The sequence below is a fragment of the Trichogramma pretiosum genome, unplaced genomic scaffold (genome assembly GCF_000599845.2).
Source record: "Trichogramma pretiosum strain Unisexual culture from Peru unplaced genomic scaffold, Tpre_2.0 scaffold28, whole genome shotgun sequence".
NCBI classification, from domain to species: Eukaryota; Metazoa; Arthropoda; class Insecta; order Hymenoptera; family Trichogrammatidae; genus Trichogramma; species Trichogramma pretiosum.
In genome coordinates this window covers 1,531,014-1,544,276 of record NW_019641710.1, presented here as the reverse complement: position 1 = coordinate 1,544,276, position 13,263 = coordinate 1,531,014, and the positions used below count along the sequence as shown (strand labels likewise).

Sequence of the window (13,263 nt, the reverse complement as noted above, 5' to 3'; positions counted from 1 at the left end):
ATATATTTGATATTCAAATCGAGTACGAAATCAGAACTATATAGTATAGAGCGCAAAGCATACAACAACGCAAGCATACACTCACGGACAATCTTGCATTAAACTGTATAAAATGAATCCAGGTTAATGCGCCAGATATAGAACTCGTTTTAATAATAGAACTTGATTGAGATCGAGTTTTTTGCTCTCTTTTATTGCCGAGATATATATATACAGGGCAACAAATAGATTCCAACCAGCTATTCGGTAGATAAGACACGAATCTTTTTCTTTCGGGAATACACATACACACGCACACATATACCCAAACATTTTACGATCATTCTCTGAGCAACAGCGAGCGAATTTACCTGCGCGCGGAGATCCTTTCATGATTATTATTCAAAAACATAAAGATTTTTTATTGTAATTAAATATAATTTAAGCTCAGAGCACTGCACTATCTTGCTTAAGAAATCACTAAAATAGCAGCTCAATGAAACATTTCTTTCATTAGCTAGAGGATAAATCGGCGAGTTCTCATCGATATAATCAGCTAAACACGTATGGCTGCTGCAAATAATAAGTTCCAAACGAATTTCATTATTTCGCAAAAACAATCTTAGCCGGCGATGATTTGAACCGTTGATAGATTTGCCAGCTACAATCTTCGTTTATAACACTGTAGAAAACTCGTTATGAGTATTGCATGCACTCCGCGTAATATGAACATGATCATTTTTGGCGCATACTTTAATTTGAAAATTATAAATCATTTTAATCAAAGTGAAAGCTTCAATAAATCGCAAAAGATTTGAGAATTTATGCTCTCGCACGCACACACACGTTTCAGTCATGCGATAACATCATCAGTATAATAGGTTTTTGCATGATGCGTGACTTGATCGGGTTGGCTAGCATTTGTGTATATTTTATAATCAAAAAATTATACGAAGTAAGATATACACATTCTATTCTTTTTGGAATTTTTATGAAAAAGATATATTTTTAATTTAGTGTTACATTGTAAATAGCAATGACGACTTTGGCGAATTGAAAAACTTGGATGACAGTTGCCAAACTGTTCCTAAAAAGTAAATTTCGAGCAGTTGTCTATTATTCCAGTGACTATACTGATGTTTGTCATAGAGTGATATTTGGATTCTATTTTATAACGTGCAAAAACGTGCACACGTACGATAAATGTGCATATACGCGTAGGTGCAAATGCTAATAAATACAAGAATGAAAAGGTGGTTTATGACTATATCTTTGTACGGCACAAGCGCTCTAACTTCGTTCGCTCCAGTTTTCCCTTCTCTCCACGTCGTTCATACATGTATACATGTATAACCTTTTCCACACAAAACTTATTTTATACCGTTACTTCAAAGTTTTTTAATCAAGTCCCTATTCACGAGACTTTTTAATAACTTTTTTAATATATATGAGAGAAAGAGAGAGAAATGAAAGTTTATATTATACTTGCTTGCAAACGCTAGGCTCTTTTCTTCATCTCGTTATTTCTCCATTCAAAAGCTTACGAAGTATACATTATAGAGAGAGAGAGAGAGAGAGAGAAAGAAAGAGAAGATGGAAGAGAGAAAGATAGGTAGCAAAAGAACTGAAAGCGCCAATTCTCTAAATTTTAATATCTTTGTTTAATGCAAAATATGTATTAGAATTCGACAATTTAAATTATAATATTGAGTAATGAAGTTTGTGTGTAATTATGTTCCCTTTGTTTCTCATTATTTTCTAGTTAAAAAATAAACCGTCTGGTGAATAATGAATCATTATTCTCGCTGTCACATTTGATGGTATGTAAATTTTTTCTCCGACAAACACACAGAAGATGATTTATACATTTGTTGCGCTCATAACAACGTTGCATTATTGTACGTAAAAAAGAAAAAAGTATTTTCGCGCACGGACAACGTTTAAAACGGCGATTTCCAGTGAAGATTTTACGAACGTTGCGCATATGCTGCATTCATCAGGTTAAACGAACGTATCCTGTATGTAACTCGGGATGTTATGCGATGTACTACACACACAGATATAACGAGAAAACAGATGCAGCGTAAATGGAAAATTGTTGCAATTTAAGAAAGTATCGTATTCGAACAATAATAAATATCGCTATATTACCGTACTAATTGCATTTATGATTGGATCAACTGCAGAAAAAATTTCCATGAGTTAATTGAACAATACATTTTAGTATGACTAATCTATTTAGAAACTTCCATCGACTTTTCGTCACGAATCCATAAAAAAATTCAACTTCATACCATTGATTATATGCAAAACTTTAAACATGCTGGCAGATGTTAAACACACTATAGTGGCAGGCCTTACTTAATTTGACCTCCCCCCATTCTGGCGTATTGCAAGTACTTGAATAGGAACGGCATCAGCAGCGAAACTCGTTGAAGACTACTTTGTTTTTCGCACGAGCTGCCGTGTCACAAAATCGCATTGTGTAAACAAATTCTCTCTCTCTCTCTCTCTCTCTCTCTCTCTCTCTCTCTTTCTTTTATTCTCTCTTCTTCTTTTATGTGCGATGTTTTATTTTTTCTCTCAAGTATCAAGATTACAAGTGCTCGCAATAAACCGGTTAAAATGAATAAGTAAACATTTAGCTTTTCACTGAGGCATGGGGAGTCGTGGGGAGACTATACTTGCATGTACTAATTAAAATGATTGATTGCTATCAATAAGTTATATTAGAGGGATTTGCAGAGATTTTTGAGGAGACTATGTGCGAGACCCTTATACAATCGAAGTGCGAGCGAGTGTGTATTTAGTTAGCACCTCACAGACAGCAAGAACTCTGAAGTGCTTCGCAAAAAATTTGCTGTACTCGCGGACCAAGGGTTTCTCTTGTCATGATAATAATAATGAGACGTTATTTATACTCACATCTTTATGCTCCGAGTCGAGCGTGTCCCACATTGAAGCTACAATTTTGGAAACTTCTCCAAAACTTGCATTTGAGTTTTGACTCTTAATAGCTGCTTGAGTATCCCTGAAGAAGAGCGCATAAGCAGAGACTGGCCTAAAAAAGTAAAATAAGACGAATTAAATATACATGTTTTTAAAACTTAACCATCGAGCTTTGAACTTGTATCATATTAATTTAAAAATTTCAATCGATTAAATTAAATATTACAGATGAGTTCCCAAGTAAAAAAGTTTTTTTTCACGAATTATGCTCGACCCACCCCTTTTTAATTAATATGCTCTCGAAAAAAGTTTGAAATGTTATTTTCGTCCATATTTAGCAGAATTCAATTTCTCTCTTTTCCTTTCCTCTCCCTCTACCTCTATGCTACTCGGGGCAGAGAGCAGCAAAGAGAAGCAGACTAAATACAATTATAATCGTACATGTATATATTCGCGAAGTGCACCAGAAAATGATATCGTTAAAACTTTTAAAAACGTTCATTAAGCGACTTTGAATATCGTAAATTGAAAGTCTGTCTTTCTGTCTCCTTGTGTTGCTTTTCATATAATTTTATACGCGAAATGATGGAAAGAAGGGGCAGCAGGAGAGGGAAAAAGGAGGTAGAGCGAAAAAGAGAAAATAATAATTACGCTCTAATTATGTTCAGAAGAAGGTTTAATTGAAGTTGAAGAGAAGAGTGGGGGTGGAGAGAAAGAGAAAGAAAAAATATCCCTGAATAGATTTCCAGGTTCTTCTTCTTAGTTCGTTTCTTTCAAGTTTTGCTTTGTTTCCGTTACTGTTTTATCGTATATTATTTCTTTGTCTCTTTTATACCTTTTCCATTTGCATTACCTCCTTTCCTTACTTCAATTGAGACTTTATTCCCATCATAGTTACTCTGTAATTGTGAGCAAACCCATTTTCATTCAACGGCAAATGATATTTCAACAACCAATTTCGTCTTCAATACTTTGACGATATGGAAAAATTGATGACTCCTCGTTTAAGGAATTTCCCATTTGCTCAGTGAATGTAAAATAATTAATCCATTAGAGGGAATTTACGTTCATCAGGAACATCAAACGTGTTACGGCCACCCAGAGAGTAATATTCAACATTCTATTTCTCTTGCTTTGCACAAAAAAAGGTACACGACAAGTTCGACGTCATACACACAAGTTTATTGACCTTACAACTTGAACTCGCTTATTCGAGCTACTCGGACGCTCGCACGAGTTTAAAGCGCAAATCTTTTTATACCATCACAGTGACAGTAAGTGTTTTACGAGGCTCTAAAATCGAAATTGATGGCAAGTCCGTTTTTTACCCTTCAGAATAGTGTATTGCGAAATTTCGAATAAAAAATTTCGGTGTAATAATAAATAATAAATCTGTAAATTGACTCAGAATATGAGCTTTTTACGTTTCTTTTTCTATGTAACATATTACAATTGAAAGTTAAAAAAGTTTTTTAATTAAAATTTTTAAACAATAACAATTTGCTGACTGAATAAAATGAATGAATAACAAATATGATATAAAATGTGAATTAGCTCGTAAAAGGCTTTGATTGGAAAAGACAAGAAGAATTGGATCGTCGATTTGAATCAAGATAATTTTACAATGTATGTACAAAACAGAAATGGATCATTAATTTCACCAAAAGAAATCAGCAGGATGTGTATATATTGAACCTTTTTCTTGCTAATAATAGAGCAAGGAAAAAGTGAAACTATCCATAAATTGTCGAGTACTGTATTGTGATCAAACAATGCTATTACCAACGTGAAGTTAAACTTTTTAAGATACCATTATTTTTTCATGTGGCAGTTAGTATGTCTTGTTTTCTTTACTTTTAATTAAAGAAAGATCCTTCTATTCAAAACATTAACTCAAAAAAGAAAAAAAATATGAAGTATTTTGCATTTTTATCGATAATTTACAATATATTTTGCAATGCATATTTTCAAGAAAAAGAAGAGATTAAGAGACAAAGTAACCAAAACACAATGGAAACGAACGTATTAAGAAATTGCAGTTACTTTTCTCTACGAGATACAAGTTTATCAAATATATGAATAAATAATAGAAGTGTACATACATGTTTGCACTGATCTACGGTCATTATCTATCTTGCCGATCTTTTCTAAGACAATGATCTCAAATAAAAATATATTTTTCTCAAATTTAGTTAAACACATATTATACAAAAATGAAAAAATACATCTACATCTATGTTAGCGATAAAAATCCATATAAATACTATTATACATTTAAATATGAAGACTATAGAAGCTTTGTAATTGCTTTCGGTACTAGCTACAGTGACAATTCAACGAATGATATGGATATGCTTAAAAGCTTTACACGTTATTGGTCTGAAAAAAGGGAGATTAAAAAATTATTACAATACCCCGTTACGGCATTAGGCTAAAAGTACTTGAGTGTGTTAATCAACTGCGACAGGTTAATTTTTAATGAGGATGATTTGCGTTTTTCTCACCTCGATGAAAAATAGAAAATTATCGATTTCAACGAGTCTTAATGATAATGTTTGCCTATTTAGTCACAATGACTTTGGAAATGTTCAACAATAACTTTTTATTGAACTGACTTGGTTTTTTTTTCATTATAGCCCGTCTTTTGAGAGAATCCAATACTCACGATGATACAACACTTTTGAGTTTGCCAAAGGTATGTAAGTACAATAAGTATAATGTAAGGCTAAGATAAACTGTATTGGAAGCTATTTCGCCACAATAGAACTATTATTCGCCAAACGGTTACTACCTACGTACGCTACAAACTGAAGGGATTCAAAATTGAGTTAATAATATGTAAACATAAATAAAATAGCAAAGTTTTCTTTTGTTAATAATCCTGGCATCAACGCATAAAACTAATTAGCTAATTATATTTATTATCTTTTTCAACACAAAGTCAGAGAAACTCGTTACTTTTGATCTTTAAGGAAGATTAAGCGGAAGAGGGATGTACGTTATTGTACTCTAAAACTGTCGAATGAAAGTTGCTTATTAAAATACTAACGATGCTATGATGAAAAAAATTTATTTCATGATTGTAGAATGACTAGGTTATTATACTCGTCATATACTTATAAAAAAAGGTTCTCTAATTTAGAAATTATTTTAGAAGGTAAGCGGAAACGACCAAGGTGGTACATAACAAAAGAAAAAAGAACCAGAGATTTTTCGCAACGATTGTAAGAGTTCATAAAAACCATTGGAAGTTTTTCAACAAAACGGTTTCTTTATTTACGAATATACGTGACTGCTATGTAACAAATGTGTGAATAAGCTTTTACAGAAATTAAAGTATTTTCATTGGTCAATTTATTTATTGCAACGTCAAATTATATCTCCTAAAATTTCAACTCTCGAACGTTTTTAAAAAAATGCAATAGTTTATTTCGGTATACTTGACAAAATGTTACAACGCCAATTAAAGTTAGCAGAGTGTAATTTTTCAATTGTAATGTGAATTAAGAACATAGATGCTTACTTTTGTGGTTCATTAGGATCCCGCTTCTTTTTCTTTTTCTGGGTCTTTGGTTTTTTTTGAACTTTATTCACTACGTCAGCTGGCTCAGGCGATGGCCGTTTAAATCCAGCAACCTGTAATTCAAAATTAAAATTTAATTCATTTAAAGTGAGTATAGAAAATAATGTCAAATAATGTCTGAATATAAAAGTCAATAGCTATCAAAGTGAAATAAGAGAACATGCGAAGTATAAACAGAATTCAGCCAGTTCGTGACCTTTAAAACTTTTTGGCATTCGAAAAGCTTTGTTATATTATTATAATTTCGCGAAAACACACGTTGAACGGTGTCGTTGTTTGCAAGTCTTCGAGATAAATAGCTTCATAGATAGGTCAGCCTTGACATACCATCCTTTTTGCTTTATCAGTGCGCTTATTTATATACTAGGCAGCCGGAAAAATACGAATTTACATAAAAGGATACGTGAATACATTAAAATGACTTTTAACAAAAAGTACCGTAACTTATGATAACAATATGATAAAAGATTTTTAGAAAAAGAGAACTATGGTTTTTTAATAGGACAATAACAGCAAATTTAAAGCGTTTTAAATTTATAATAGTATACATTGTTATTAAATGCAGAAATTTTTGTTTATAAAAGATAATTTTTCAACCAACTAAATTTTAATTAATTTCTTCAAATCCGATGGAATACAGATAAAAACTTCATAAAAAGATATATGCTGGCGGCCATAAATGTTCACTTAGTAGATTCAAATATGTAATAAAATAACAAATGCATTATAAATAGCGACAAAATAATGCGTACTAAGTCTTCTTCAAAGAAAATATTTGAAATGACATTCCAAGCACATAACGAGAGTACACGTTATAAAGGTACACGGTAAAACTCGAACATATAATTTCCTTTTTGTTATTTTACTGGAGAATGACTTTTGTTATAAATTCTTTTAACGGGATTTTCGTTGAAATACTCTTATTTCCAATAAAATACGTTAACAAAACTCACTTTACTCCTTTATTTCGCGATCACAGAGGAGATCATATTTCATTTAGAATTTATCGATTAAATTGCAGTCACTGTGTAGTTGGCAAAACTTTGTGAATTCGTATTTCAATAGTTGCAAGACAATCTTTTTTAATTCCCATTTTACAATATTAAATAAAGTATTTCAAAATAAAACGTATGTGGAAAATCAGCGTGTACTCGTACTTACAAAAAGTACGATGCAATGTAATTTATAAAATAATTTCTAATTCAAAGTTAATGAAAAAAACAAGAAAAAATGAGAAAAAAGGGAATTTCTTCAAAAAGTTTTTTAGTTCAGAAAATTCAAAGTCTCAAAGAATTTAAATGTAATCTTTTCTAAAGTAGTTTTAAAATAAAATAATTTTAAAATAAAAAAAAGAACATGAAGCAATTCATATCTTTAATATGTTCAATTCAACTTTCATGTAAACTTCATGCTGTAATCAAAAGTACATCTTACCACAGCAGAATGAGGAGTACTGTCATCGCTGTCTTCGCTTGTTGTTGTATTTTCTGGTACTCCAGTAGGTGTCATTGTTGGAGGACTGCTGCCCGTCCTATTCATGGCATACTGTAACTGTTGCTGCTGTTGCATATGTTGAGCTTGTCCTCGTTGTTGTTGTTGCTGCTGCTGTGAATGCATGTACTGAATGTGTTGCATCTGTTGTTGTTGCTGTTGTTGCTGCTGCTGTTGTTGCTGTTGTTGCTGCTGCTGCTGTTGCATCATTAACATTTGTTGCTGTTGGCCGTTGTGCTGTTGTGGATTTTGTGGTTGAGGCTGCTGTTGTTGATTAGCGGCATTCATCGACGTGTAAGTATTTTGAGGATTGCTGTATGATGAACTGTAAGCAGGAATCGTACTAATAGGTTTATGAAATTAATCAGATATCCGAAGCCGTTATCAAAATATCATAATGAGTGTACGTATTTTACGACGCTACCATGGAAGCGATTGATTTCATTCAATTATTATATTTCGTAAAAAATCTAATCGTTCAATGCTATGCGATGTTGACTGAAAAAGATACTAATAAATTACGGAAGAGTAGTTCAAAATAATCAAGTTACGTATTTCAAGGGGAATGAAATTGTTTTTTTGCATCAATCTACTTCACTAGCTCGCAACAGTTGCAGCATTGGTAGTTGAAGCGGTTCACAAAATATTTACGAATTCAATATTTCATTGGAAACGAGATTGACTTGGGAGAGCAAGGAAAACAAGAACAAAAGAACAGCTACAACAGTACAGATGGAAAATTCAAAATCTCAAGGGGTTGTCAAATATTCATTCAGAATTTAAAAGCCATCTCATGCATCGTTTTATAAAGCAGTATTAAATGAAAAAAAAATTATACAATTTTTGAATATTATCTTTTCAATTGATTAAATAAATTCAATACATCAAAATGTACTCAATACAGAACATGCTCATAGAAAAGTAATTGTTTAGTACACGTGAAGTAATAACGTGGACTAAATTAATAAAATGTGTAAATTAGAAATTTAATTAAACGTCAAATTGGGTTTTAGACTTTATTATAAAATGGACATCCTCTGCAGGTACTTGAAACCAGTAAAAATTATAATTTTAATTTATTCAACGATTATTGATTGATATCGTACATTCAATTTTCACAGCGATATATTTTCCACTTACAAAAACTTTATCGCAGTTCGTATACCGTTTCTAGTTGAAATAATATGCAGACTAAAATTAGTTTCTCCGAGTTTTCCGAGTTCATGGGATGTGAGATGTAAATTTTAAAGAGTCATTCAACATTTATGAATTTCCTTATCAGCTCATTTCTCGAGCAATCTTCATAAATATTTCTCCAAGTTTAATTTCAGTTTAAAAAAGATATTAATTAGTACTAAAATGGTTTTAAAAATCAACATTTATAGAACAATCATACGGAAAAATTCTATGTTATATTTTTAACAAATACATTTTTTACGAAATGGAAATGATGATTGCATTAAAAATAGTTTTGAAAATTACAGGTCCACGAGTTCTATGATTAAAGTTTCATTCTTCAAATTTCCGATAAAAGCAATAATTTTACATTACCCACTGAACGTAATTGTGATTTTCATCTGACATGATTCAAATTCCTTTCATAGCAACTTTAAGTTCATTTATATTTCTGACCATTTTGTGGGATATTTTTGAAAACTAAAAAATATAAAACAACGCAATAAAAATTTTCTTTCTGTTTTATTTTGTGCATGAAATGACTAAGATTATTGTATCTTATTGACACTGCAATACAATGTAAACCAATGTTATTTCGATTTTTTGCATGGATCAGTCAGTCGAGAATTTTACAAAGGATCACCTTAGTATTCTATACACAAAAACTTTCTGCCGTCAGAGGCCGGATGAAGAAACGAAACGATTTATCTTAATCGTATCAATCTGTCACTATATCTGACACATGATTCCGCTTCAATTTAGCCACTGCAGAAGAGAGAGAGAGAGAGAAAAATAAAGTACGAGAGGGAGCATAAAATCGAAATGTCATTATCAAAATATAAAAAAGATTATAAATAAGCTCGATCAAATCGATGAAAATAGAGGTTATTATAAATAGGTTAAATAGAGGTTATCCCCAAACGGTTAACTTTGTATTGTATTTATGAAAAAATGTACAAAGAAATAGTTAATCTAAATAAGTTGTTAAGTATTAGCCATGCTATAAATAACAGTAATTTAAATTAGTACAAACAACAACAAAATTCTTAATCTTGTAAATAGTCAATTTTATTTCAATCGATAGTGATATAATGAGCATTTGTTCCTTCAGAGGCATATCATAATATGCAAAATAAATTCTTTTTAAGAAATATGCTATTACATACATATGTCAACTGTGTAAGTATTTTTTGTGCAAAAAATGTCTCATATTTTTATGAACTACCTTGATACGGAAAATAAATTGTACTTGCAACAACGCAACTATTTAACTCTTAAAATTTTCTCATGGTAACGCGTATATAATAAGCAAGAAGTACTGTATTCTCATATAAGAGTCCACATGTCATACCTGACGTTGATCGACTGCATGCCATGTTCCTGTTGTAGATAGAGGGGCTGCTGATATCCACCGGGGTCGAGACTCAAAGCGTCTGGTGTTTGTTGCATTCCACCTCCTGGCATCATCTGCAATAAAAAAACATAAAAATTCCAATATTATAAACATTACTCAACTATTTAAAAATATAATACGAGTCAGTATGATGAAATTAGCGAATAAAGCACAACAAAAAGTTATCCGATGAAATTAAGTGAGCCGTTTAATTAACAAGTCAGAGAGAGATATATTTTTCAACGTTACTTTGTGGGTCGTTTAAGCTATATATAGTAGCACATGAGTCCATATGACGTGCTGGTGCCATTTCGAAGACGTGTGATACACACGTAATTTTAAAAATCATCAATTAGTCTACTTTTCATAAAGATATTAAAATCTAGCTCAAATATATGTATGCTGTATGATTATAATATAAATGCCTCGGCGATTTATCTTACTTAAGAAATAAAATACTTGATTGCGTTTTGCATGCTGCTGCTTTAACTATATACAAAAAACTTATACAAGTAATTAATGGGCACACGAATTGTGCATGCATGGAAAGTAAGATAAATTGCTTTGAGTGATACGTTGAAAAACTTTATTAAAGTTCTCATCTTGTTCTTCTTTTCATTATTATATGTATTCACAAATTAACATAGTATTACAATATCAATAATTTTTTTTTCTTGTTACTACGCAATTCCAAACATTTAATGCTATATTGATAATCGTGATATCACATTCATATTTATCCTCATAGATGTTGCTTTGTATTATTATAGTAGTATGATGAAAAATAGGTCACTCATGATTGAAAACTTTGGATATCCCTTTTGAGAAATTTCATGATTTGAAATAAGCGAATTGATATTAAATGCATATGAATGTGTGCCATTGATTTTCTTGAGAATAGCACTAAGCGAAAGAAAAAGATTTAACACAGCTAAAACACAGTACTATTGAAAGTTTACTAAAAATTCTTCTTGGTCGATCATTTTATATCCGATTAACCAAGTTGAGAAATTTTATTACTGAAGCTGCTTGATAATTTATACTCTAGATTTTAATTAAATTGTCAGTTCAAAACTTTCTACAATAAATACTTACATTCATATTCATTTGAATACAAACAAGTTAATAATAATGACCAATCCCCGCATAAACGAATTGAATGTAGGTGATCAAATATTCAAAGACACTTTTAATATAAAAACACCCATTTTTAAATTTTACTCCAATCATAATTAACATTTTTAATCTTGCTTCTGAAGAATATTTTTTATTAAATTTCGTTATAATCAACACAATCGAATGGCAGTTTAATATAAGTAATGAAAAATGTTGAAAGAAAGAATCAGATGCAGTTTCAAAACTAATGTCATTAATATAGAGTGTAATGTCGCGTTACATTACATGGTTGTGACATTTGATTACATCAATAGCGTTTAAAATATATGCGATTTTAGTATCGCTTGCAATGATCAATGTCGCTATTTGATTAGTCTAACAAATTAATCAGCTTGTAATGAGGAAATTCTCTTCTAGCATAATTAGTTTCATAATAATCTATTCGATTGTAAAAGAGACAATAACATTTGAAACTTTTCCTCGTAGCATTTATGAATGGATATTTTTCTAATGCTATCATTTTTCACCGATAAACGTCTGTTAGATTTCTTGCCCGAATGCATTTTCGATAATTTATTTGCCATTATATGTACATTTTTCAAAAATTGGTCAGTTAGTGCATGCGCAAAATGTTTGGGTAAGGTATAAATCTTGATTTGTAAGCCAACGATCGAATTGATCGCTGTTATCTTGTAAAACTTTCTAAGTATAAACTTTCTAAAAAAATTTGTGGTTATGAATCGCATGCTTGAATACGGTTGTTTTTTACAGCTTGAGTAATCCTGACTTTTTCAAATTAATTTTAATGTTCTATTTTTTACATCTTCCTGTAAAATGATTTCGCTGAAAAGATAACTTTTATAAATCCGATATCACGATGAATTTCATCTAGAGCAGTTCGCTTTTTCATATTTTACAGGGTATAATAAATTCATACCAGCTAAGTAACAAGATGAGACCTTATAAAAATAGATCTTATAAATATGTCATTGCGTTCATAATATCGTAACATAATTTTTTCTTGGCAATATTTTCATTTAATTAAGCATCGTTTTTAAATATAAATTAGATTAAATATTTATATCATAGAATTTTTTCACATGCTACCGAAAATAAGAGCAGGAATGTGTAAGATTAAATTTTTCCAAATAACTGTTACTTTGTATTCAATATAAACGTCTATTAAATTACAATCGATTTTCATTTATTTTTACTGAGAGATATAAATGTAAGTATACATAAATTCATTGTCCTGCGAATAAGAAACGATTTTGTTTTCTTTGCGTTTCAATTGAAACAATATGTAAATCGATACTCCTCAACGATATTTGATACTTTAGTGCATAGACTAACGGCTGTAGGGGGTCCCGTTCGTAAAGCTTTTAATAACATCGGGAAATCAATCTTTTTTCACATCACGAATTAAAGTTTGAAAATAACATGATCCACAAAGTCTTTGATGCGCCAATAGAAAAAACACAGCTTGAAAATATGAAGAATTTTGTTTGCTGCTAAAGCATGCAAAATCAAAAAAGTAAATAAAGACGAGAGAGAGATGACAATTTCTGGTACGTAC

The 13,263-nt window shown here is 31.0% G+C and overlaps 1 protein-coding gene across 6 annotated transcripts in view; it reads right to left on the bottom strand.

The window, feature by feature from the left end:
* Positions 1-13,263, bottom strand: part of LOC106658891 (TOX high mobility group box family member 3-like) — a 178,976-nt gene that overhangs the window by 14,616 nt on the left and 151,097 nt on the right. For 4 of the 6 annotated variants that reach the window (XM_014381045.2, XM_014381041.2, XM_014381042.2 and 1 more), the window contains 4 exons: positions 10,530-10,645; positions 7,946-8,345; positions 6,452-6,564; positions 2,905-3,040 (listed from right to left, as the gene is read on the bottom strand). In XM_014381045.2, coding sequence (XP_014236531.1) covers positions 2,905-3,040; positions 6,452-6,564; positions 7,946-8,345; positions 10,530-10,645 — 765 coding nt within the window. The remainder of the gene's footprint in view (positions 1-2,904; positions 3,041-6,451; positions 6,565-7,945; positions 8,346-10,529; positions 10,646-13,263) is intronic. The other 2 variants (XM_014381044.2, XM_023463215.1) reach the window with 1 other exon arrangement.